Genomic DNA, 25,024 nt, shown 5'->3' with positions numbered 1-25,024 from the left:
TCGAGGAAGCAATGGTATAACACAACTTCAGAGGATGTCAGACTTGAAAGAAAGTAGTTCAGAAGTGGACTGAGGAGAGCCAGGAGGTGCACGAACAAAGTTTGCCGGGAAAGATCAGGGAGAACACAAATGCATTTTAGTCATACGTAAGGAATCAGGTAGAAGGTAGGACTTGTCAAGGATGACGTAGGGAACTTTCTCGTGGGGTCTGTGCAGAGAGGGGAAGCCCTAATCCGTTTTTCACTTTGGTTTTTAATAAGGAAGGGGAATTTGCTGCGAATGAGAATTTGAGGGGTATGAAGCAGGTTTGAACAGATCAAGACTAACAAAGTTGATGTGCCGGACATTTTGGCAAACGATAATAGCAGTGACTCCCCCGGGCCAGATCAGATTTATCCCAGGATAATCCGGGAGGTGAGAAAGGAGGCTACGAAGCCGTTTGCGAAGATCTTTGCTTCACCACTCTTCACGGGAATTGCACTGCAAAATTTTCGTGGAGGGGGGAACGAGTGTGATTCCTGTTTTCAAGAAGTCTCATAGGGAGATCACTGGCAATTGCAGGCCAGTAAGTCTTGCGTCTGTGGTCAGCAAGATTTTTGAAATAATTCTGTGGGAAAGGATTTATGACTGTTTTGAAAAGCGTAGCGTCATTAAAGGCAGTCAGCAGAGCTTTTTGACGGGCAGGTCACGCATCACATACTTTATTCAGTTCTTTGAGTAGGTGATGAGGTATGTCGACGAAAGTCGAGCAATGTATGTGGTGCATATTAACGTCAGCAGGGCATTTAGTAAGTTCCACACGGTACGCTCATTCGTAAAGTCAGGAGCGATGGGACACTGGGAGACTTGGCTGTCCGGGTTTGAACTGGTTAGGTGACAGAAGGCAGAGAGTGGTTGTATGTGGAAGTTATTCTGCTTTCAGTGGTGAGTGGTGTCCCGTAGGGCTGTGCTCCTGGGCCTCTGCTCTTTGTCGTTTTTATAAAGGACTTAAATGAGGAGGTTGAGAGGTGAGTTGGTAAGTGTTCCGATGACATAAAGGTTGGTGGTATCGTTGAGAGAATCGAGGACTGTTGCAGGCTGCAGCGCGACATAGACAGGATGCAGAACCGGGCTGAGAAGTGGCTGAAGGACTTCAACACGGATAAATGCGAAGTTATGCATCTTGGGAAGTCGAACATAAATGCTGATTAAAAACAGGATTCTGGGCAGTGTGGAAGAAGAGCAGGATCATGGCGTTAAAGTGCAGCGATCCATCAAAGTCGCCACGATGGTAAAGAAAGAGCATGAAAGCATGGGAAGGTTTAAAGCAGGAAGACCAGAGGTGGCCTTTTGGAAGGGGCCTGTGGAATGCTACACTAGCCAAATGGCCACTATGGCGGGATGAAATAATACAGTTAGAAAGGTTCTCCTCGCCCGCTAAATATCATCCTGGCAGGTTTGGGTCAGATTGTAGCAATAAATGTTTGCGACATGGAATTATGTATTTCAGTAATAGTTAGTAGAGTCAGCCTGATTGAGACCCTTGACGTTAAGTATCGAACCAGTACTTAGCAGAGACAGCTGAAGTCAGGAGACCATTGTAATAGATGATCTATCTAAATAAATGACCTACTCATTGAATAATTCTTGCGTCTCCTGGTGATTCTCTATGTTTTATCCTTGACAAATTTGGCGGAGTGAGCAGAGTCTTGGAGAAATCTACCTGGAAAGAGGACGGCAGTAACACAGCGCATTTTGGTCAAACGGGAGCACTCCCGTGACTGACAGAATGAGGGCACCAAACATAAGAGGTTAGCAGTTTTGCTGTGAATCCGGACTATATTCTGTTGGCTTGTGATGGTTCTTGGTGGCTCAGAGGTACGAGAACCTGCTGGAGGGTCGCTCCATTCCAAGATCCAAAGGCAAAGCATAAATTGCAGTTGAAAGAGATGTGGCGAATTGGACAAGAAAACTGAGCAGTGGGGTAAGAAATGAGCAAGAACAGAATGGAGCAATGGCTTGAATAAAAATTACACGTGGTGTTAATAAAAGTCCACTTGGTGTTCGTAAAAGATCTACGTGGTGTTAGTAAAAGAAATTTCATAGAGTATTAATAAAAAGTCCACGTGGTGAGCATAAGACCCTATAGATGCCGCCTCGCCAGAAACAAGGGATTGAACCCAGAAATAAATAAGGGGAAATTGTTTTCCTCAAAGCGCTAATAATTAGAAATCCAGCAGATTGGTAGTGGATTATTGAAATAGTAGAGAATAGTCCTAATATTTAAGCGTAATCTTGGAAATTAAGACAGGCTTGGCTCGCAGCAAGGCTTTGTCCGAGAGAAAGAGAGAGAGAGACTCTATATTTAAATCAATGTGTTCTGGTTTGTATGCATAATTGTTGGTCATTAACAGCTTCATTTTTGTTTCACTGGAGCTCGAGGTCCAGGGGTAAATTGATTTGATTTTGTACTGTAAAAATTTAAGATACTTCACTTGAGAGATTTTTCAAGAAACTGTTAGTGATTAGTGCAAATTGCAGATGCAATGCTAGAGTGGTTTAGGCTGAACGAATAACCATAGGGTGTTGGTATTAATCAGCTACAATTGAGGACGTTTGGGAATTGTTAAAGGACAATTGCAAGTTATAAAGTTAGGGATTACTTATACATTTGACGAAGCCCTACCAGACTTGAATGCCATGAGAAAGAGACTTGTGACAGCAGAGATAATATCTTAGCTGGATTGAATGCATAAAGCTCGGCAGCCGAGGTACCAAGTAAGACATTTCCAGTGGGACGAAATGATATTGCAATTCTTTTTTAGGAATCGGAAAAAAGAACTAACGATTTATGGAATAAATAGCCAAACGAAGGTACGTCTGATATACACATGTGCAATAAGATGTGCAATAAGATAGAAAGACTAATTATGAACTAAAAGCCGAAAGATAAATCTAATAATAGGAAAGAAAAGAGGTTCAGGAGGTGGGATTACGCAACGTTTTAGGGAAGAGTGTGAGAAAGTGAAGGTAGCTTATCAGGCATGCACGTTGACTAGGAAAGTTCCAAAGAACAAGCTGAGCAGATACTGGAAACAGAAAAGCAGGAATCAGCACCCCTATATACCCCGATGTACAGGAGTTGAATAGACCTCCTTTCTACTCGAATGAAGAGGCACTTGAAACAGTGTCCAGTAAAAAAAAACCAGGAGAAATAGAGTTATAAGGGGATGCAAGTGCAGAAGACAAAAGTGAATTGAGTGAAAAGACAAACAGAGAGAGGTGGAGAATGTGCTGGTCAGAGCAATTGGAAGCTCTACAACGAGAGCTAAGAAAAAACTGAAGAATGAGGTTAGTGTACTGCGTGGGCTAAGGGAAGAAAAAGCAAATGAGGAATACTGGCGACGGGAAAGGGAGTCCGAAGAGTGAAGAAATGCAGGTGACGCAGTAGTTTTGGAAAGTGATGAAGAGAGACAAGGAATGAGAAATACCCCACTATCTCAAGATTAGTAGGAATTTGGAAAAGCTTTGGAGGCAGAGTCCAAGGGGGAATTATTGAGATGTAGCACAGGTAAAGGGAAAATAGGCCAATAGGAAAGGCTGCTAGTGGTGCTTATAAAAGAGGGCATAAAACTAAAATACATTCGTTGGGGAACTCAGGATCTTGAAGGGCTGAAAGATGCGATGCCTAGTTTACATAAGGGGAGCGGGAAAGTTCATCAGGATTTTGCAGATGAAAACACAGGGAAATTGCTGGCTATAGGAGACTGGAATGCACTGCTGGTTAATTAGGTAGGGCTCACGAAGTTAAAAGAAATAAAGGAACTAACCCATTTAAAGAATATGAGACCGGCAATCCAATGATTGATGGGTTCGGGTTTGATCGAGTGAGACATAATGTACTGGAAGCCTTAAGAGATTGTTCTCCACCAAAACTGGCCACCAGGCGTTAAGAGGGGATCCACGAGAAAGTTGAAAACCTGGCTGCCTATTTGGAGAAACAATGTTAACAAAATCGAGGCGGGAAACAGACTAAGACATAGAGACTAACCAGTTGCTGATCACAATATTCTGAAATTCCATCATTGTGTCAATGCCCTTCCATGTCTGGGCAAGACTGGATGTGGTGATGGGCCTGACATCATCAGTAAGTCACTAGGAATTTAGAGGTCATCTAGTAAATGAAATTGAAATCTTTTCAAAGTAAAAAGAGACAGTGTCTGAACAACAGGAGGAAAGAAAAAGAGAAGGCTAAATAGATTGTGCAGTAAGAACGGACACAGTTTAAACACTGGCTGAGCCAAATGCCAGCGCAAGGGTTGGCCTTGGAGTTCCTGAGTCTACCGAGTTCAGAATGGACAAAGACTTGGCCAAACTCTGTAAGCTTAGTTGTTCCAGTGGCTTGTGACAAATGTTAACCACACCAGAAAAATGGCAATCGTCTCGACACAAATTGACTGTGGAAACCCGCAGATGTTTGCCCGTTGCTGAGGCCAGGTTGGAAACCCACAGAGCCTGTAAGTAGTTCAGAAACTGATATTAACCTTTCGGTTTCAGCTGCCACAAGTTCAAGACTCAAATATTCTACACAGTACATATAAGGATGTTTTCAGTGAAATTTTAAATAAGACATCTTTCGAGCAGAACGTGACCGAAGACTCACCAATCATGTAAAGTTCCATACTGCCTTCTCAGGATCGAAATGGTGAAGACCGTGTAATCAAGAATTACCAAATAGATGGAATGTACTGTTATACATGTCAGACAGTATTCATTCCATCGGAAGCTTTCAGCTGTCATGTTCAACGCTTGGGATTAAAAATATTTAGACTGGATACTCCAATTTTTTATTCATTCACAGGATGAGCGCATCGCTGGTCAAGTCAATATTTATTGTTCATTCCTAACTGCTCATATCGCAGGTTAGAGTGAACCACATTTCGGACAAATCAGGTAATGATGCCACTTTCTTTAACTAAAGGATGTTCGTGAGCCATGTGTGTTTCTCAGCAATTGACAAAAGATTCATGGTTAATATTGGACTCTTACTTCCAGAATTTACTGATTTCAAATTCCACCATCTGCCATGGTGCGATTCGAACACGGGTAGAAAGAACATTACTTAGGTTTCAGCTAACTTACCTCCAGCCCTAGGCCACTCCCAATTATCTGTCCACTTTCTCGTCTCCCAGCCTAATTGCTGATGAATGTTTTTTTTTTGCCTGAAACGTCGCCTCTCCTGCTGCTCTGATTCTGACTGACCTGCTGTGCTTTTCGAACACTGCACTCTCGACTTTCTGCATTAACAGACTAATGAGACCACCACTAGGCAATTGCCTCCACTAAAGGCGATTTGTTGACTGTCCTGCCACGACATGTCACTATACCAACGGTAGAATAAATTGTAAAGAGATTGAAAATACAGGATTTAAATGTTCCTGTGGTGACTTCAGTTGTAGCACTAAAATGAGTTAAGGCCACAGCAGACATTCATAATCAAAAACGTATTGACGTGGCTCAGATGAAAAAAGTGGGGAAGAAACAGGGTCTGTTGTTAGTGAAGAGATGTACTTAACAGCTGATTGGCACAAAGATACTTGCCTACTTTTATCTTTACTCACATCCTTAAGGAATATAAACAAGGATGAGTAAGGGCGACGTGCAATAATAATGGTTGGAATGAGGATTTGCGAAAGAAGCCCATTTTCGAAGAAGATAGCTGTTGTGTAAAACTAAATACTCATAAGTAACCTATATCTTCCATACTACTGACGTCAGGCTCAACAGTCTATAATTACCTGGATTAGCCCCGCTGCCCTCATTAAGCACGGGCATAACATTAACAATTCTCCAGTCCTGCGAGGTTTTATCCATGTTCAAGGATTCTTCAACGTTACCTGCGAAGTCCCAAGCTATTTCCCCGCCGACGTCCCTCAGTAAACTGGGATAGATCTTATCCGGAACCTGGGACTTGTCCAATTCAATGTTTGCGAGAATATCCAACACTTCCTCCCTCCTTCTGCCAACTTGCCCGACACTAAGCAAGCATTAATCTCTGACCGGAAAATTCATCATGTCCCTCTCCTCGGTCAATAGCGATGGAAAGTACTAGTTAAGAATCACGTCCATTTTCTCTGACTCCACGCAAAACGTTCCTCCTTTACACTTGAATGGGCCAACCCTTTCCCTGGTTACTCTCTTGTTCCTTAATATAGAAATAAAAGGCTTTGGAGTCTTTTTTTTTGTTATGCTGTTTGGTGAACATATCTCATGACCCATTTCAGTACTCTGAATGCCTTATTTGAGAATGGTCCTTCATTCCTGAAATTCTTCTAAACGTTCGTCTATTTTCAATTGTTTAGAGCTTATGGATGCATCTTTTTTTTCCTTACAGCTAGTCTCTAAACTTAACCTGTCATCCCTGGTTCCTTAATTATGCCATTTCCATCCCACATCTTCACAGGAAAATGTCTCTCCTGCACTCTAATCAATCTTTTTTAACAGTCTCCCAGGTATAAAATGTGGATTTACCGGAAAACAGCTGCTCCAAATTTACATTCCCTAACTCCTGCTGAAATTTTGTATTCGAAAATTACGGAAGTGTGTTCAGTCTGCGCAAATTTATCCGATACTGAAACGTCAACTACCGGGTCGTGCTGATTCCCCAACAGCAAGTCTATTATGGCATCTTCCCAAATTGGTCCATTTACTGCGTTTGAAAACACCACTGGATGTGCCTTCCACATTCTGCTTCATGTAGACCTCTAACACGAAGTGGATCCCGTTAATGATGGGAAAATTAAAACCTCCTATCTTCACAACCCTGCAGATCCTACATCTTTTCAGAATGTGTTTATGTGTTTGTACCTCAGTCTCACGGTTTCCATTGCAAGGCCTGCAGGACAGCTCCAAATTTCGTTCTGCACGTTTCCTATTTCTGACCACTGCACAACTTCCCTCACTACTCGAGTCTCCACGATGCCCTCTTTTAGCACAGCTGTAAAATTCTCTTTGATCACTAATGCAACTCTTCCAAACATTTAGTCCCCTCTGTTACCGGCGTGATGCTTCGATATCCTGAGATATTTAGCTGCTAATCATAACTCTTCTCTCAACCAGGTCCCAGTGATACCAATGAAGTCATACTCCCAGGTATTAACGCACACCTAAGTTCATCTGCCCTAGCTAATACAATTCATGCATAAATGCAAATACATTCAAATTTCCAAACATTTGCGTTAATTATCCGCTGACTCCCTACTCTTCCCCTTTATCATGCTGACGTCATTATCTAATTGTTTACGGGTTTAATTGCTCCCTATTGCTGTCCATTAAGCTTCCACATTAGTTTACTACGTTGCCAGCAACGTCAGCAAATGAACCCGCAAGGACATTTGTTTCAGTCTAGTCCATGTGTAGACGATGCAATTTGTAATATTCACATCTTTCCCAGAATCGGTCTTAAAGGTCCAAAAGTCTGAAAGCCTTCCTCTTGCACCATCGCTCAAGCCTCCCGTTCGTTGTGGCTATTCGTTCATTTCGACTCTGTTTCGCATGTGGAACTGGTTGCAGAGATTATGAACTCTGAGCTCTTAATTTTTAACATATCTTAAAAACACTAAATTCTGCTTGACGGACATTATCCCTTTCTTCCCTCCATTACTGGTGTTGATAAGCATCGCAACAACTGGCTGTTCACCTTCTCGCCCAGACCCAACCGCCGATGATATCCCAGTAACAATAGCAATCCAAAGAACCCGCACTTCGCTGGACACTATGGGAAATTTAGCTCACTAACCTGTGCTTCTATGGACTTTGGGAGGAAAGCGAAGCACCCGGGGGAAACCCACACAAATGCTGTGAGAATCTGCAATCTGAACAAAGACAGTCGCTCAACGGTGGAATCGTGCCCGAGTGTCTGGCGATGTGAGGCATCACTGCTAATGAGAGTGTCAGTTTCAGAATGGGCTACCAGCCAGGGGAGCATTCAGACAAGGTCTTTTCGATTTGACCAACTGTTTACAGTGAAGCCCAACAGTCTCAAGGAACTTAACATAAATCAACCTGTCATTTCTTTGAATTGGCATTGAATCTACATTGACAGGGAATGGAAAGAAGGTGATCGTTTTGACGCAGTTACAGTGGTGCTTTCCATTTCGCAGGCATTGTGGACAATTATCAGTCGCTACGGGGCACTGGGGAAATGTCAGTGTTTCTCTGGACAAAAGTGCAGTGCCTGATTATTATTAGACGGTGTCAAGTTGATTATTGATTTTGAAAGTTTGCGATTTCATCGGTCCCTTGTTGGTGCAATTGAAAAGTTTCCTTGCAACATTTTGCATCAGTAAACGGAAAGATTTCCAGGGTCAAGTCTGTGTGTCAACGTTTACTTCGGTTAACAGCTTTATTGCCATAAGTTACATTAATACCAGCGAAGTTTAGCAATACATAAGCAGGGTTCAGTGCAATATATCAAAATTTGCAAGGAAACCCAAAGGACGACATCGGTTTGAATAATAATACCATAATAATGGACATAATTAATCAGTAGTTTTACTGGCCTTTCGGAGTCGAACTACCAGTCGTAGCGCAGAAACACACTGTATAAAGGATGACCTGCTATCCAACATTTCTATCCCGCTGAAACAACTCTGCCACCAATATTAGCCCCACTGCCTTGCATGTTACGTAGCGTTCACCGCTCCTCCAATAACTTTAGTAGAAGCTGTGAGGATTCAAGTCTGAGCTGTCCTTATTGGCTGCGTAGTCGAGACGACTGCATTCTTTTGGTGCAGAAGACTGATTCTGAATTCAATCTAAATATCCTGCCTTTCACGTTATATGGATGCCCATTTTAATGACAATTCAATTAGGGTAAAATCTGCATTCTATTAACAGTATCCGTACCTCTTCTAACGTCATACATCATTTCTGAGGTCTCTCTTAACTTTTTATTCTTCGAATTATCTTCCCAAACACATCCAACTTCAGTTCATAACTGAAAATTTCCTTCAGCCTCATGATGAATCTCGGAGGCACTCGCTCAAATGACAGTCAATTACTTTCTGTAATGTGCTAACCACAGCTACAGAGTTTAAATGGACTCGTATCAAGGTTGGTCGCTGCAAATCCAGCTCCAACAAAAGCTGTTAACCGAAGTAATCTCAGAGGAGAAAGTGAGGACAGCAGAAGCTGGAGATCACAGCGGAAAATGTGTTGCTGGAAAAGCGCAGCAGGTCAGGCAGCATCCAAGGAAGAATGGCTTATGGCCGAAACGTCGATTCTCCTGTTCCTTGGATGCTGCCTGACCTGCTGTGCTTTTCCAGCTACACATTTTCAGCTTATAATCTCAGCCATGACTGACAACGAGAAATGTTCTGTGTGTCTTCTTAACGGACCTATTATCTTGTCGTGCTGCCTTGAGGGATGTTCTGCACTATATATTCTTTGTTACTATGTAATACTCCCCTGAAAATTTCCTTCTTCAAAACTCCACCACCCCACGTTTATTTGCATTACACAGCACAGTCCATTTATCTGCTCATTTGCTCAATTCATTTGTCTCCTCATTGTGGTCTACAAACCTGCTTTGCATCATGCTTCTGCTCATATTATCGAAGAGCTTATAATGTACGTTGGTCAACATTTCATTATATCATGGCAAACATAATCACAGGAGGTTTGCCCAATGACCTAACTCTGATTGAAATGCAAGTTTATTCATTCCCCGTGTGCGTTGTGGTCCGGACACTGGGGAAACTGCACATAGCTCTGGTCTGAAACTTCAATAAACGAGTTTTCCAGCTCAGCGAGCAATACTACGTCCTAAACCTCAAGCTGAAAGAATTATCTTCTCAAAACTCAAAAGCTCTGGACTTCATAATACCTTTCAAGAAGAAAGCATAGGAGAACAACGCATTGATTATAGTCCTCATTCACTCTGATGTAATACAATTGGTGCCTGGCGCAAATTCGCTTGTGTGCACGTGACTGTGTACTGATCTTATCACTGTGTACTTAGTTTAAATAACACTTGGATCTCTGTGCCCGTTTCTCACCAAAATGCACCTTGAATGGAGGACAACGTGCATTTGTCTGAATTTAATGTGTGATGAGGCGATATTTGAAGCTTTATGCATATTTTCAAAATTCGCAGACATTGGAAAACCTGTGCTTCAACCAACAATATCCATGACTTGACTTCAGTATAGGTCGTCGAGGCTATTTTTGGTGCAATTAGTTCAGTTAAGTTCTGCACTTATCATCACTACATCAGATCTGTATATTCACGGTTCTATACTACTGACGTTATTGCATTTGTGTGTTTTTATTCACAAATTCTTCACTTATGTTTCGTTCGGAGAATTGACCAAACCAATTGACAAAAATGTTACAGGCTCAAAGCATACTTCACAAGCAGCTATTCTCCTTGAAGAGAAAAAAAAGAATCAACGATAGCGAAATTGGTATAACTGTCACCCCTGTCTCACTATTTGACTGAAGTAAATGTAAATTTCTATAATTTAGCCATACTCGATGGCTTAGCCAGATGACCCCAGGTGCACTATTTAATTTATTAAGGATATGGGTAACAAACAAGTGCATAATATGGAGTTCTGCGCCAAACTACTTACGGATCAGTTTGGAAGTGCAATTACTTTCATTCAGTTTTAATTTTTTTTTACTCAATCTACCACTAACGTCTCGATTACACACAGTTATTGCATGCTTGGAGCATGGAATGTAAAATGAGTTTAGGCTTGCTCATTTTAGTCGCTGCAATTTCATGACTGTGCTCAAATCCTCTTTCACTAGAAATGATTCGTGGCATACTGGCGTATTTGAGCTGAGTGAACAGCGGTAAAATGGCTCCATGCAATTGTTCAACAGATCCACCAAACGAAGTTGAATCTCAAAACTGAACTAATATATTTCTCTGCACAGATGTTATGTAATTTGATGAGACTGGATCAGATATTTCTGCCTTTGTTTCTAATTTCCAGTGCTCGCAGTTCTTTTGGATTTTTCTTTATTTGCTATTACACACGGTTAGCAGGAGATGTGCGGGAACACATGTATTCAGAGCACTCCAGTGTGATGTGAATGAAAGAGACAGCACGGGGCTGCTTTTGTTTGGCAGATGGAACCTCCAGACAGAGGTGAAAGGGGCATTATGCGAATCGTGCGCATTAGTAAGTAATTTGCTGTCGTTGTTTCACCTATGGGAATGGCATTAAAAATGTTACAACTGATTTATGTTGATTTCTTCAGACTTGCAGAGAGAGAGAGAAAGATGATTGGTGGTCATGGGCAGAGGCAGCGGTCATGAAGGCGCATTAGCCATTCTGGTTGACTGACTGGCTGAAATACTGCCAGGTTCATAACCCCAAAATGATAGTGAGTGACCATGGTCCACAGAGTATGAGTCAAGATTTCTCGTAGTACCGAAAAATTATATTTCAGATTTGTGAACTCAGCTGTGGGGCGTCCAGTGACTACTGACGTGGAGAAGAGCATCGTCCACCTTGAAGCAGGCCTCAATGGTTTCACAAGGTGATTGGGAGCCAGGGTGTCGATTCAACTATATGGTACATTGCAGCAATGAATAAGACAGCATTGCAGCGGGTGTGTCCTCGTGATATTATCATTGAACTGCGAATTCAGAGACCGAGAGAATTTCCTGCGGATCCGGTTTCAAAACCTACAATAGCAGACTGTGAAATTCAATTTCAATAAAGAAATTCTGGAAGACAGAGTCAAATTTCGACCAATGGTCCATTGCCAATGGTTAGTAAAATACATTTAGGTACAGTTAGGTTCATTTCGGTTCCGCTGTAGGGAAGGAGAGCACCATCCTGATCAGGTCCAGCGTACAGAAGAATCCAGACCGAGAGCAATGTTTTTGACTCTTAGCAGCCCTCACGCAATCAGGGATGTTGAATAAACTCTGGCCATCTAACAATGTCCACTGACCATGAATGGATTAGAAATAAATATTCTTACACAGCGCGTTCAGCCTGAACTAACTAAATGAACATGAGCATTATATATTAACGCCTACTCTCTGTCAGGCTCCTCCAAGTCCCTCATATGAAATTGCGGTTATACGTATTCTCGCTGACTCAAACAACTGCTCCTCCATATAAACAGCACTCATGCTACATTACAGTTAAATCATAACATCAAACGAACTTATGGTAGACAATAAAAGTTGGCCACATCAACAGAAAAAAAGATTTTTGTCTTTCAGGATATGGCACACAGCTGCCTAGTAAATCCATTGATGTTGATCCAAAGAATGACAATTTGATGAATAGACGGTGGATAATTTAATTTCAGACATCAACGCCCAACCACCTTCCGACTCCACGAGACCACATTCCCACAGACAAACAGATGAATTAATGTTTGCTCATGAACATTAAAGTACATAACGTCGTAGCGACTTTCTGTTCTTGAAATCTGAAATATGCTACATAATGGAATATAATTTTAACTGATGTTACTAACTTACATTCTTGCCAAAATAATAACATTGCACGTGCTTGTTTGGAGCTTTCGGAGATAATATTGAATCATTTCTGAAAACATCGCCTTCGATCGTTTTACCGTTTCCAGTTTTATTGGCGGTATCGAGGTGGCTCAGGACTGATGGGATCTCTTTGACTCCGTTATTCCTCCCCTTATTCTTACATTAGGACTGCAGATGCTGGAGACCAGAGGGCAAAAAATGTGGTGCTGGAAAAACACAGCAGGCCAGGCAGCATTCGAGGCGCAGGAGAATCGAATTTTCGGGCATAATCCCTTCTTCAGGCATGAGGCTGGTGTGACAAGTGGGTCCTGGGAATACAGTAGGTGGAAGGAGGTGAGGGTGATAGGCCAGAGAGGGGATGGGGCGTAGAGGTCGGGAAGAAGATTGCAGATCAAGAGGGCGGTGCTGAATCTGGGTTTTCGGACAGAGATAAGGTGGGGGTAGGGGAAGTGAGGAATCTGGAGAAATCTACATTCATTCCATGTCGTTGGAGGGTCTCCAGGCGGAAGATGAGACGCTCTTCCTCCAGGCGTCGTGTGGCCAGGGTCTGGCGATGGAAGAGGCCAAGGAACTGCATGTCCTTGGCGGAGTGGGAAATGGATTAAAGGGTTCAGCCACGGGACGGTTGGGTTGGTTGTTGCGAGTATTACAGGGGTGTTCCCTGAAACGTTCAACAAGTCGGCGTCCTGTCTTCCCAATGTCGACGAGACCACATCTGTTGCAGTGTATACAGTAAATGATGTGTGTGGAGGTGCAGGTGAATAACGGAGTTTCTTGGGAAAATGAAAGCTTTTCACTGTATTTTAATGTTTTCCTATTGTAAAATAAACTTGACAACAAAATGATATCAAATTTCATGCAAGCTTCTATTTATACCGTCAGCTGGGTGGATCACATTCACCTTTGGCTGCCTTATTAGCAACTAAAGCGTCCGTCATGTTGTAAACACAGAACCCATCATGATATTTTACTTTATTCTACCATATAACAGCGATGTTTGACTGGAACCACGAATATAGTCGATTTGAACTTTTCAAGAATGGGAAATTTTGTGGATAAACCGACAAATAAACAAACATATACTTGCTGTACTCTGACTTTAACTTTCAATAAGCCAATTGAAAGCTACTTTATGGATTAATCGCTGCCTATCTCTGAAATTGTCCAACCATATCGCATCTTTAGAACCTCATGTCGAATTCCGATGGCTGTGCCATGCTCAACCTGAGAACCCTTACCATTGATCCACGGAAACATTCCATTCAATAGTATATACACGAAACACGAAGTTTCAGTTGAATCCAGTTTTGAATTATTTGTCTCTTACTCTCCTCATCACTATGAGAACACATTTCAATTTTGTGTTCGTTCAAGTCTGTTCTTACAACCACAGATGGGCAGCCAGAATCGAAAATCTTTCTCACTTTCAATTCAAACTAACAAAGACGTTATTTCCACAGAACAACTCCAGCCTCCAATTCAGGACATAAAGTTGAATCTTGAAGATGTTGACATTTTAACTGGAAGGAAGTTTGGATCAAGGGCATGAGCAGACGAGATAGCAGTTAATTCCATCAGAGTAAATAAGCACGCATATCGGAGGTTTGTATCAACAATATGAGCATATCATTGATTCAATTTTAAAATAAGGATATTTTGATTTTTAGTTTTAGTTTAATTCAGGTAAGTGCAAGCAATGTTTTAATGCAGGATGATATAACTTAATATTAAGAGTTATATCAAAATAGTCCCACTGCGAAAACGGGAGAAATTGAAATAGCAGTGAAAACTATTTCCAAATAGGCTATCAGCGAGTGTGACACATTCTGTGGGATGTATATGAAATCACGGTAAGACCTTTAAAATGGTATCACAACTCAGTCGTGCTTCTATTGTTGAATTTCCCCAGTACCAACAATGTGAGGTTTATTATAGTGCAGAAAATGGACTGAGATCTCCACATTAAAAAGGTAGCTGCAATAATTGGACTGATGTCTGGAAATCTGCGACGGGCCACTCATATCCTGACTCATCAAACGGAGTTCACCCTCCACAAGGCACAAGTCAATAGTGCATTGGTGCACTCCTCGACAAATCTGGCTTGACACCATCCAGAAGAAATCAAATCAAAACATAGAACATAGAAGAATACAGCGCAGTACAGGCCCTTCGGCCCTCGATGTTGCGCCGATCAAAGCCCACCTAACCTACACTAACCCACTATCCTCCATATACCTATCCAATGCCCGCTTAAATACCCATAAAGAGGGAGAGTCCACCACTGCTACTGGCAGGGCATTCCATGAACTTACGACTCGCTGAGTGAAGAACCTACCCCTAACATCAGTCCTATATCTACCCCCCCTTAATTTAAAGCTGTGCCCCCATGTAATAGCTGACTCCATACGTGGTAAAAGGTTCTCACTGTCAACCTTATCTAACCCCCTAATCATCTTGTTAACCTCCCTCAAGTCACCCCTAAACCTTCTTTTCTCCAATGAAAACAACCCCAAGTGCCTCAGCCTTTCCTCATAGGATCTTCCTACCATACCAGGCAACATCCTGGTAAACTTCCTCTGCACCCGTTCCAGTGCCTCCACATCCTTCCTATAGTATGGCGACCAAAACTGCACACAATATTCCAGATGCGGCCGCACCAGAGTCTTATACAACTGCAGCATGACCTCAGGACTCCGGAACTCAATTCCTCTACCAATAAAAGCCAGTACGCCATATGCCTTCTTCACTGCACTATTTACCTGGGTGGCAACTTTCAGAGATCTGTGTACATGGACACAAAGATCCCTCTGCTCTTCCACACTACCAAGTATCCGACCATTAGCCCAGTACCCCATCTTTTTGTTACTCTTACCAAAGTGAATCACCTCACACTTAGCTGCATTGAACTCCATTTGCCACCTTTCTGCCCAGCTCTGCAGCTTCTCTATATCCCGCTGTAACCTGCCACATCCTTCCTCACTGTCTACAACTCCTCCGACTTTCGTATCATCCGCAAACTTGCTCACCCAACCTTCTAACCCTTCCTCCAGGTGAATTATAAAAATGAAAAACAGCAATGGTCCCAAAACAGATCCTTGCGGAACACCGCTAGTGACGGCACTCCAAGATGAACCTTTGCCATCAACTACTACACTCTGTCTTCTTCCAGCCAGCCAATTCCTAATCCAAACCTCCAACTCACCCTCAATGCCATATCTCTGTATTTTCTGCAGTAGCCTGCCATGGGGGACCTTATCAAACGCCTTACTAAAATCCATATATACCACATCTACCGCTTTCCCCTCATCTACCTCCTTAGCCACCTTCTCAAAGAATTCAATAAGGTTTGTGAGGCACGACCTGCCCTTCACAAAACCATGCTGACTATCCTTGATCACATTATTCTTATCCAGATGTACATAAATCCTATCCCTTACAATTCTCTCTAAGACTTTGCCCACAAAAGGATTAGATAATTGGAGAAGAGCCAACGCTGTATCTTTGTTAAGCAAATGTAAGTGGGATAATGTGGGGCATTACGTTCTGGGAACCTACTGCAATTGGTATGCAAATTATTGCAGCAGAATATTAAGGACAGGGGTTGATCACACTTTGGGAAAAATTGATTCAGTAACGATAGACGGCATGGCTTTTTGCCGAGAAGTTTCAGCCTCACACACTTGATAAAGGTTCTGATGAAGTCACAAAGTATGAATGAATGATTATGCTGTGTGTATGGAATTTCACAAGTCCATTCATAATTTTACTCATGGCAGTCTGAAACGAAATATGAAGTTATATGAGACCTGCACTTTGGTTGTAAGAATGTTGCAGTACTGGCTTCGCCATAGATTGCAACGACTATTGGTACAAACGTGAGAGTCTGACTGAAGACGTGACGGTACAACTGTATGGGGAACCTGGGCAGTGAGAACAATTGACACAGGATACATACTGTCTGCAATAGACTGCATACTTGTGCGAGAAATTGCAGATGCAGTTTAATCTGCACAATTGTCATACGATGGATTTTGGAAGATCTAATGCAAGAGGAAAGTGCAGAGTTATTGACAAGTTATGATGTACATATGTGGAACTTTATACAAGCCATATTAGGAATGTGGTCGGCGTTTCTCTTCGTTATGGAACCAAAATCATATGGAGGATTTGGAAACTGTAAACGAGGATGTCGCCTACTTTGAACGGCATCACATACAGGAAGAGATTAACCAAAAGTGGCTTGTTTTCACGTGGAATTTCGAAGCATGATCGGCGTTTGCAAATTTCTGAGCGACAGGAATTTAATGGATAGTCGTCGTTATTTATCCCAGGGTCGATGTGCCAATTATAACAGAACATAGGTTTAAGATAAAAGTGGATATGTCGAAAGGGGTGTGAAATAGGCTATTTTATTTTTTTCCTTCAAAGTAAAAGCTGATGAGTGTCCTGAATTTGTTGCGATAGGAAGTGACAGAAGCGTTGACATGACAATGTTTAAGAGATGACTTGACCGATATGTGAAATGGCTGGAAAGAAACGGGTCGATGCCACATGGAAGGAAAAGCCCTCCTCTCATTTATCTCTCCACCCTTCAGGAACTCTGCCCGTATTCCTGATGAAGGGCTTTTGCCTGAAACGTCGATTTTACTGCTCCTCGGATGCTGCCTGACCTGCTCTACTTTTCCAGCACCACTCATGCAGAACAACGCTTAAGAGACTACTTGACTGATTCGTGAGATGGCTGGAAAGAGACGGGGAGATACCACATAGAAAGAAAAGGTTTTCCTTCAGAAAGGCCACAGGTGCAAATGCAATATTGACGTACTGTAGGGTATCTTGCGATGCTGTACTTTTCATTGGCTTCACTTCATTTCGCCACATCAAGCCACTTGATTGGCATCACATATGAAGGCAGCCACGCCCTCCACTAGCGACATTTTGAAGCAGCACTGTAGACTATCGACAAGACAAAATGCCTAACTTTACCAGAGATCTTTCAACGGCACAATGCAAATGTAAGAGCACTTCCATCACCAAAGAGCTGGCATCAGATACAGGGGTTCAACTTGCAGTAGGTGGACTGCAGCATTTCAGAGAGGACGTTCATCACGATTATCTGAAGCAAAAATTGAGCTTGCAATAAAAGTTTGTCAATCAGACACTCCAAGTCTCAGGAATGGATACATTACAAGTGTGAGGTAGACAGAGGCAGGGGACAACTAAAATTAACATGAAAGTTGAAAACGATGGAAAGACGCAGGCATAAATCCACTGAAGGAAGAGAAAGAAAGTGTTGGAGATTTGGAACAGGGCGAAATCTGCAACAGAACAAAAAAGAAAGCATTGAAATGTGAGAATGAATTTTGTAGGCAACACGAACCTGGTGGTGTGGTTGTCAAAGAGAAGGAATGAATGTCTGAATGAAATACCGGGACAAAGACCAAGGTTTATTAGTAATCTGGAACGAAAAGCGAGAGGTATCATTTAACACCGTGACCAGACAGGACATGTAAAACACAGTGACAACTGCAAAGAAAGGTTGGCGACGTCTGGGCGCAGCAATTCATGACAATCAAACTTCACCATGTTACTTTTTTACATGATGACTACTGATGATGCCAGAAGAAAACCTTTAATCTGAAAATGCCTCAAGACTCTGACCTACTTTTCTCTCTGTCAGAAAATAAATGCTTGATTGAGAAGGTGGAGATGCAATGAAGTCAATGCGAACTATTTTAAAAGAAAGCCAAAGTACAGAAAAATACATTTGCAATCTACCGTTACGTTCAGATAAAATGGAAGATATTAAATACAGAATGATCCAGGGATTTAGGAATGGCGGCAGGAATAAATCAATGAATTATAAGTTGCTGTCTTCTACATGAAAAAGAAATGTACATTTATTGCGATGCTCTCAAGTAAGACAAAGACAGATGATGTAATTAAATTTATAATGGAACAAGAATTGAGAAAGCTTCCTCCTTAAAACTCATTATAATTCAGAACCTGAGGTGTTCATTCAGCAAAACTGGAAATGGAATTGCACAGTTTATGGTCTTACCTCCAGCACTTCCTATGTTGCCACAACTATCTGATGGATTGGAGAATTTTGCAAGATACACTTGATTCAACAGTGTCAATTCGAAAGCCATACCAAAAGGCAATTTGATCTGAGTTCTGGATTGACCAGCAGTATCAATAGTTCGCCCAAAGTGAGTGATCCTATGCGGTTTGTGTTTCAGCATCTTGGGAAGAGTATGAAGTTACAGAAAATTAAATGGGCTCATAATGTAACTTGTTGCCACAATCTTGCCAGATATATGATCTGCTGTCTTGTTAGAGAGAAGCGACCTTTGGTAATATAACCTGTGGGCCACTAGACCTCCAAGTAGGGAGGAGGTGGAGAAGCATTATCCTCCCTTTTAACACCAAACTGACGCTGGGCACTGAACCCTTGCTGTTGGTATTGTACCGCTGTATTCTCCAATAATCCATCCAACTCAGCTGGATACTTGACCTTCTTTTCGGGGATGAAAGACTTGAATTATGAACAGTGGAAGACCTTCCATTCGTTCACCGTTCTCGAGTCCTGGGACAAACATTTGACCACATGAGAAAACAAGAATGGTTACATAATGACAAATTCCTTATATGAGAAGGAAATGTCTAAAACGACTTGTGCTGGAGAACATTAACATTGTTTGTTAAATCATGACATAGAAGCCAAATTTAATCAGTAGCTTAAATGTACAGATATACAGAGCAAAATTGGGGAGAACAATCGATGGATTGCCTGCTCCATTCCATCCTTCAGTCAACATTCGCAGTTGTTCTTTCTGAAAGCAGACGAGTAGAATGCATGGCCACAACTGATGTTAACCCATTGGGCTCATTCTAAATTTATTGGCCCATCGTGTTTTGGGAATGGTCACAGAGAGATAACGGCACACCTCGTCACTCACTGTGCTATCAGTAATCAAGAACATTACAGTGGACGAAACTCAGACAGAATTACCATCACCGTGGAAACAGGCCTCAAAATATTGTATGGTTGCCATCGCAATGACAACACAAAATGACACCCACTTCCGATGAAGAAGGTCCTCTCAAGTACGCTTTACCATGTGGAGAACACAACATCTTCCTATTCAATGTGACCGACGATGAAATGCACTGAAATGAAGAGACCTTTTTTCTACTCAGTGCTTCATTAATTTGCATCTTTCAGTGAATTGTAAAATTGAAGTGAAGGGATATTTTAGGATTTTCTTCAGCTCTTCTCTGAACTTTGATTGTATAACAGCATACGTGCAAGTGTTTGTACAGCAGCCTGATACTTGCAACATGAAGCTCATTTCAAGTACAAAGTAAGGAATTTCTACAGTCTGATAACCCAAGTTATAAATTCGCCTCCACAAACAAAATATCATGAATAATGCACGTAAGAGGACAAAATTTCCTGAAATTAAAAATAGGAAAATAACGGATTGTCTTCGGCTCTCTTCCTCTGAATCCCTGTGAGACTTACATGCTCGATGAGCCTGGAGCCGATTGCGGGCTCGGCTGCTGATTAAAACCTGTTTGACTGTGAAAATATTGAGCAGCAGAATTAGCACAAATGGAAGGACCAGTGAGAAAATATGTTGCAAAAACCCGATTGCTGTCCAGACCAGAGACAATTGAACTTCCTGTGCCATAATACAAAACCAGGGGTTGCTCCACATTTGATAGAATTCTGTTAACATGAAATACCAACTGACGTTTTTTAAACAACATAGGACTGCAGTTGATCCAAGAACCACATTTGCTGTCTCCACGACACAATATTTTCTTTTCCACTTCCTAGAGCAGATGGTGACAAATCGGTCAAATGTGAAAGCGACAGTAAACCAGACAGATGCATCAGTGGCTGCATGGAGCAGTACAGCATGGATATTGCACATGGGAATATTCAATATGAAACGAAAATGCTCTCTAAAGATGAACAGAATTTTTCTTAGTAACAAGTCCAAGAGAATGACAAGAAGATCCGTCATTGCCATGGCAACCATGTATCGTGTGACGCATTTGGACAGACCACACTTGTTCTGACTCAGTATCACTATCGTCAGTATGTTAGCTGTGATGGAGGGAATGAAGAGAGAAATTGTAAGCGCGAATTGCATTAACTATGGATGAGTATCCTGAGATGTCACGCTGTGAAGCATTGAAAAACAAATTGAATATGACAGGGTTTTTTTTGGAATTACGTGCTCTGATGGAAAACAGCATGACTTGCTTTTTTTAAAAAAAATCAGACTGAATACTGATATTGTTGAAGCATAATTTCGAGATATTTAAAAATTTCCTTTCATTACATTTCGTGCTCCATAAATGTTTCACTGCTAAAGAACAAAATGCCTGGTTAATGGTCAGTGAAGAGACAGAAACAATATTTCAGATGGGCTGATCAGCAGCGAGTGGAATTTACTCTCATGTATCTGTAGCTACGCTGTCGCTTTAAATAGGTTAATTTGCCTTTCTTTTATTTGAACATAGGTCATAAAGTTAGAAGCGTAGAAATGCCTAACTACTAATGGAAGAGGAGTGGCCAATTGTCCCAGTTTAAATTTTATCCAGTCTGTTTTAGCAATGGCAGTCACACAATGTGTCAGTACAAAGGAGTCGCAAGATTCAGTAAAGAATTAAAAGATCTCTTTCTATATGCTGCTCCCCCCTACTTGGAAGAATCTGTGTCGAAATTTACCGTTTACCTAAGGGTGTCCTTATTGGATTTTACTGTATTGGAAGAGCTCCTTCGTAGTAATAACAGCAGAGGGTCGTTTAAGTTTTCCAGTAGTTAAGTTACTCTAATTTCGGCTTTATTTTGCTCGAAGTTTAACTGTGTTGTTTGAATAAATTCTGTTTTTCATAAAGCTGAATGGTTTATCAGGGGCATAACACCAGGAATACACACTTCACAGCTCTCTATAAAATATCGAAAATATGTGTCTAGGCTGTTAGAAAAACATTTTGAGGAGTTTCATCTCGTCCATTCCAGTACTGCCTTGCACGTTAGAAGAAGAAGTAAGAAGTGGTAAATTAACTGAATAACAATACACATATGCTCCGATGAACACACGTACCTTAGAGTGCTTCTCCACAGACCCATGAACGTGGTATGACAGGTTAACAGTGAAGTTAAGTAGGCACATGTATCATTTAGTTTTATCAGAGGTGCTGCAGATTGTAAGAGTAGGAACCTCGTAATGTAGCTGTACAGAACTTTCGTTTGGCTATAGCAGGAGATCTGTGCACACTTCTGGATACCACACTTAAGGAAGTATGTAAATATCCAGCATCGTGTACAAAGGTGATTCAACAGGACAAAGCCTGGAATTGAAATTTTCGACTCTGAAGAAGGACTTGGTAACCTCTGGTACTTGAAAATGTTGCAGAGGAATTTAAGTGGTCAATGAGGTGAAGCCATACCTAGTTTTGAATAGAATGACACGATGAAGTCGAAACTATTCTCATTGATCGCCTTTCCAATAACATGTGAGCTTCATTTTAAAATGAAAGACGTTTTTTGTCTATGAGCAACATTTTCAGTTAAAATGAACCAAAGAAGGCACGCAGACATACAGAGGAAGCTGTATGATTATGTCGGATATTACACGGGAAGCGAAACGCTTTGCTCGCATTTATTTTGTTGCAGATGAAATAGGTGGAACAAAAATGGACATTGATGAAGAAACTCATGAGGTCTAGACATGTCTGGGGAGTGAATGCAGAATTATTGTTTCGATGCTGTAGACACGACTTCAGAATAGATGAGACAGAATGAAGAGCATCAGTCTAGTCCCACACCGAATGAGTGATCCGTGAACTATGCTGAGAGATTCTCCTCCTTACTTGTCCCCAGATAAACACGAATAGAAGATAAAAATCCGCTTTGGATAGGCATGCATTGGAATGGAAACTGAGTGGGCAAAGCAACTTGTAATAACACAGTATCTTCCCAAATTGGAATGGTGTATTCCTAGTATTCCGTCAGCTCAGGCAGGACAACTGCGTGCATGTCCCAGTTCCTGCAGAGGAAAGTTATTACACCTCTGAGCGGTTTTAATAGGAATGTCTGGATATGTTCAGAACACATCCCGTGGTTTGAGGGTTTACCCTTGGACAGAGATTCATGAGGAACATTGAATCTGCAAATAACAAAGAACATTTAAAACCAGGACTGGAATCACTGAATTGTCACTGGGCATTTTCTTTTCCTTTTGTGGGCAAACACTGGGAGAAAGTGAGGACTGCAGATGCTGGAGATCAGAGCTGACAAATCTGTTGCTGGAAAAGCTCAGCAGGTCAAGAAGCATCAAAGGAGCAGGAGAATCGAAGTTTCGGGCGTAAGCCAAAGGGTTTATGCCCGAAACGTCGATTCTCCTGCTCCTTTGATGCTGCCTGACCTGCTGAGCTTTTCAAGCAACATATTTTCAGGTCACACACATATCACCTGTTAATTTAAGGAGGTAGTTCGATAGAGTTACTCACCAGGGACACCAATAGCGGCTAGCAGTGGATAATAGCCTGCTTGGACAATTATAAGTCTGTAATTGATCCGCCAACTAATCGGTAGTTTGTCATAACATGTGTAAAGACTGTAAAGCGCATACTGCAAGCTCCTATTGATTGCTATCGCGTTCTGACTTCTTGTTATCGCAGTCATATCCATTCTTATCAGATTCCAGTTGACTGTTGTTGGTATATCCTCCACTGTTTTCGTATTCAAAGGTACATTCCGATCGTTTGATTGACAATTCAGTCTCGAGCATTCGGATTTATTGAATGATGTAACCTTGCAACTTATTACACTCAGATTTCGAAGTGTGCCTCTCTGCACACTCAAATTTCACGGTTTTGTCCATAAAAGCAAACAGTGAAATGGATACTTTATTAATATGAGTTGTAAAGGCTCCAGAATGGCAATTAAGGTTTTTCGCGCATGACGCTCAAGCCTCCAGTGAGACAATTAGCGTCCTTGGAGGCTAACAAATTATTACTGGCATTTAACAAACTGGTTCAGTTAACCACTTATACACCAATACTCAGCACTCCACAATAGCTTTGCAAATAGTATAAGCGTACAACCAGTTTGGATGACATACGTGACTTTTTTTGACAAATGATTTCTTCACAGTTTGGCACAGTGGCTCAGTATTGAGAACTGCTGGCTGATAGCGCCATGAGCCATAAATGACTGTGTATCTTGCACATTCTCCCTGCCTCCGTGTGGGTTTCTGCCAGTTGCTCTGCTTTCCTGCTGCATTCCAAATATCTGCAGCTTCGGTGTGTTAGCCACTGTAAATTTGGAGTCAGACCGGTAGGATCTTGGACTGGGTGTGGATCGATTGTCTTTGGAGGGTCAGGTTTATCGCGGTACTCCAAATGACCTCTCTTCTGTCAGCACATGATAAAGTTGAGAATATGGCCACTTGGGGATTTTTAGCGAACACAAAAGCCCAAAGTGTTTGATACTTATGTGAAAGGGAAGCTGGCAACTAGTAAGGAGTCTACATATTCTTATAATGGATAAGATCAGACTTCCTGTCAGAATAAATTTTGAGACAATTTACGAAGGTTTCTGTTAGTAGCTAGTTCCAGAGAAGCAAGTATTCTAATTACGGGCACTTATGTAAGGACAAGTCTAGGCACAGTCTGAAATTTGCTATTTCGTGAAACGTAGGAAACTTCTGATCCTAAACAGGCAAAGTGATAATTTGTGAGAAATGGTTATCTGCCTTCCTTGTGCAAATATTGATATGCCATGTCAAAGTGCAATGGTGTAAATATAACTGGATTGAGTTTTTTCTGTTGAAGAAGTAAGAAAGAAGATTAATGAGGGCAGAGCACTAGATGTGATCTACATGGACTTCAGTAAGGCCTTTCAGTAAGGTTTCCCATGGTAAACTGATTACCGAGATCAGATCACATGGAATGCAGAGGGAACTTGCAATTTGCATGCAGAACTAGCTCGAAGGTAGAAAACAGAGAATTGTGGTCAAAGGTTGCTTTTCACAATGGAAGCTTGTTACCAGTGGTGTGCCACAAGGATCAGTGCTGACTTCAATGCTTTTCGTCATTTGAATAAACGGGTTGGATACGAAAATTGCAGTTGACACCAAAGTAGGAGGTACACTGGACAATGAAGCTACTAAGTTTAGAGTACATCAGGATCTTGATCTAATAGGTCAGTTTGTTGAAGGAGTGTGAGGTGGAGCTTAGTTTTGGTAAATGTGATGTGCTGCATTTTGTAAAGTCAATTCAAGGCAGGACGAACACACTTATTGCTAAGGCTTTTTGTGTGTTCCTGAACAGTGACTTTGGAATGCAGATTAATATTCCCTTAAAAGTGAAGTCTAAGGGAAATAGGATAGTGAAGGAGGGGTTTAGTATGCTGTCCTTTTTTGTACAGAGCATTGAATATAGATGTTGTGAGGTCATGTTGCATCTTTACGGGACATTGTGTACGCC

The 25,024-nt window shown here is 41.6% G+C and overlaps 1 protein-coding gene across 1 annotated transcript in view; it reads right to left on the bottom strand.

Moving 5' to 3' along the window:
• LOC140459812 (galanin receptor 2a-like) overlaps nt 1-23,225 on the bottom strand; it is an 81,821-nt gene extending 58,596 nt beyond the window's left edge. The window contains exons 1-2 of the mRNA XM_072554345.1: nt 23,045-23,225; nt 20,040-20,096 (exon numbers count right to left, since the gene is read on the bottom strand). Of these exons, the coding sequence (XP_072410446.1) occupies nt 20,040-20,096; nt 23,045-23,225 (238 nt within the window). The remainder of the gene's footprint in view (nt 1-20,039; nt 20,097-23,044) is intronic.
• Nucleotides 23,226-25,024: the final 1,799 nt, after the last annotated feature.

Source organism: Chiloscyllium punctatum, chromosome 35 (assembly GCF_047496795.1).
Source record: "Chiloscyllium punctatum isolate Juve2018m chromosome 35, sChiPun1.3, whole genome shotgun sequence".
NCBI lineage: Eukaryota > Metazoa > Chordata > Chondrichthyes > Orectolobiformes > Hemiscylliidae > Chiloscyllium > Chiloscyllium punctatum.
This window is presented reverse-complemented; position numbering and strand designations above follow the sequence as displayed.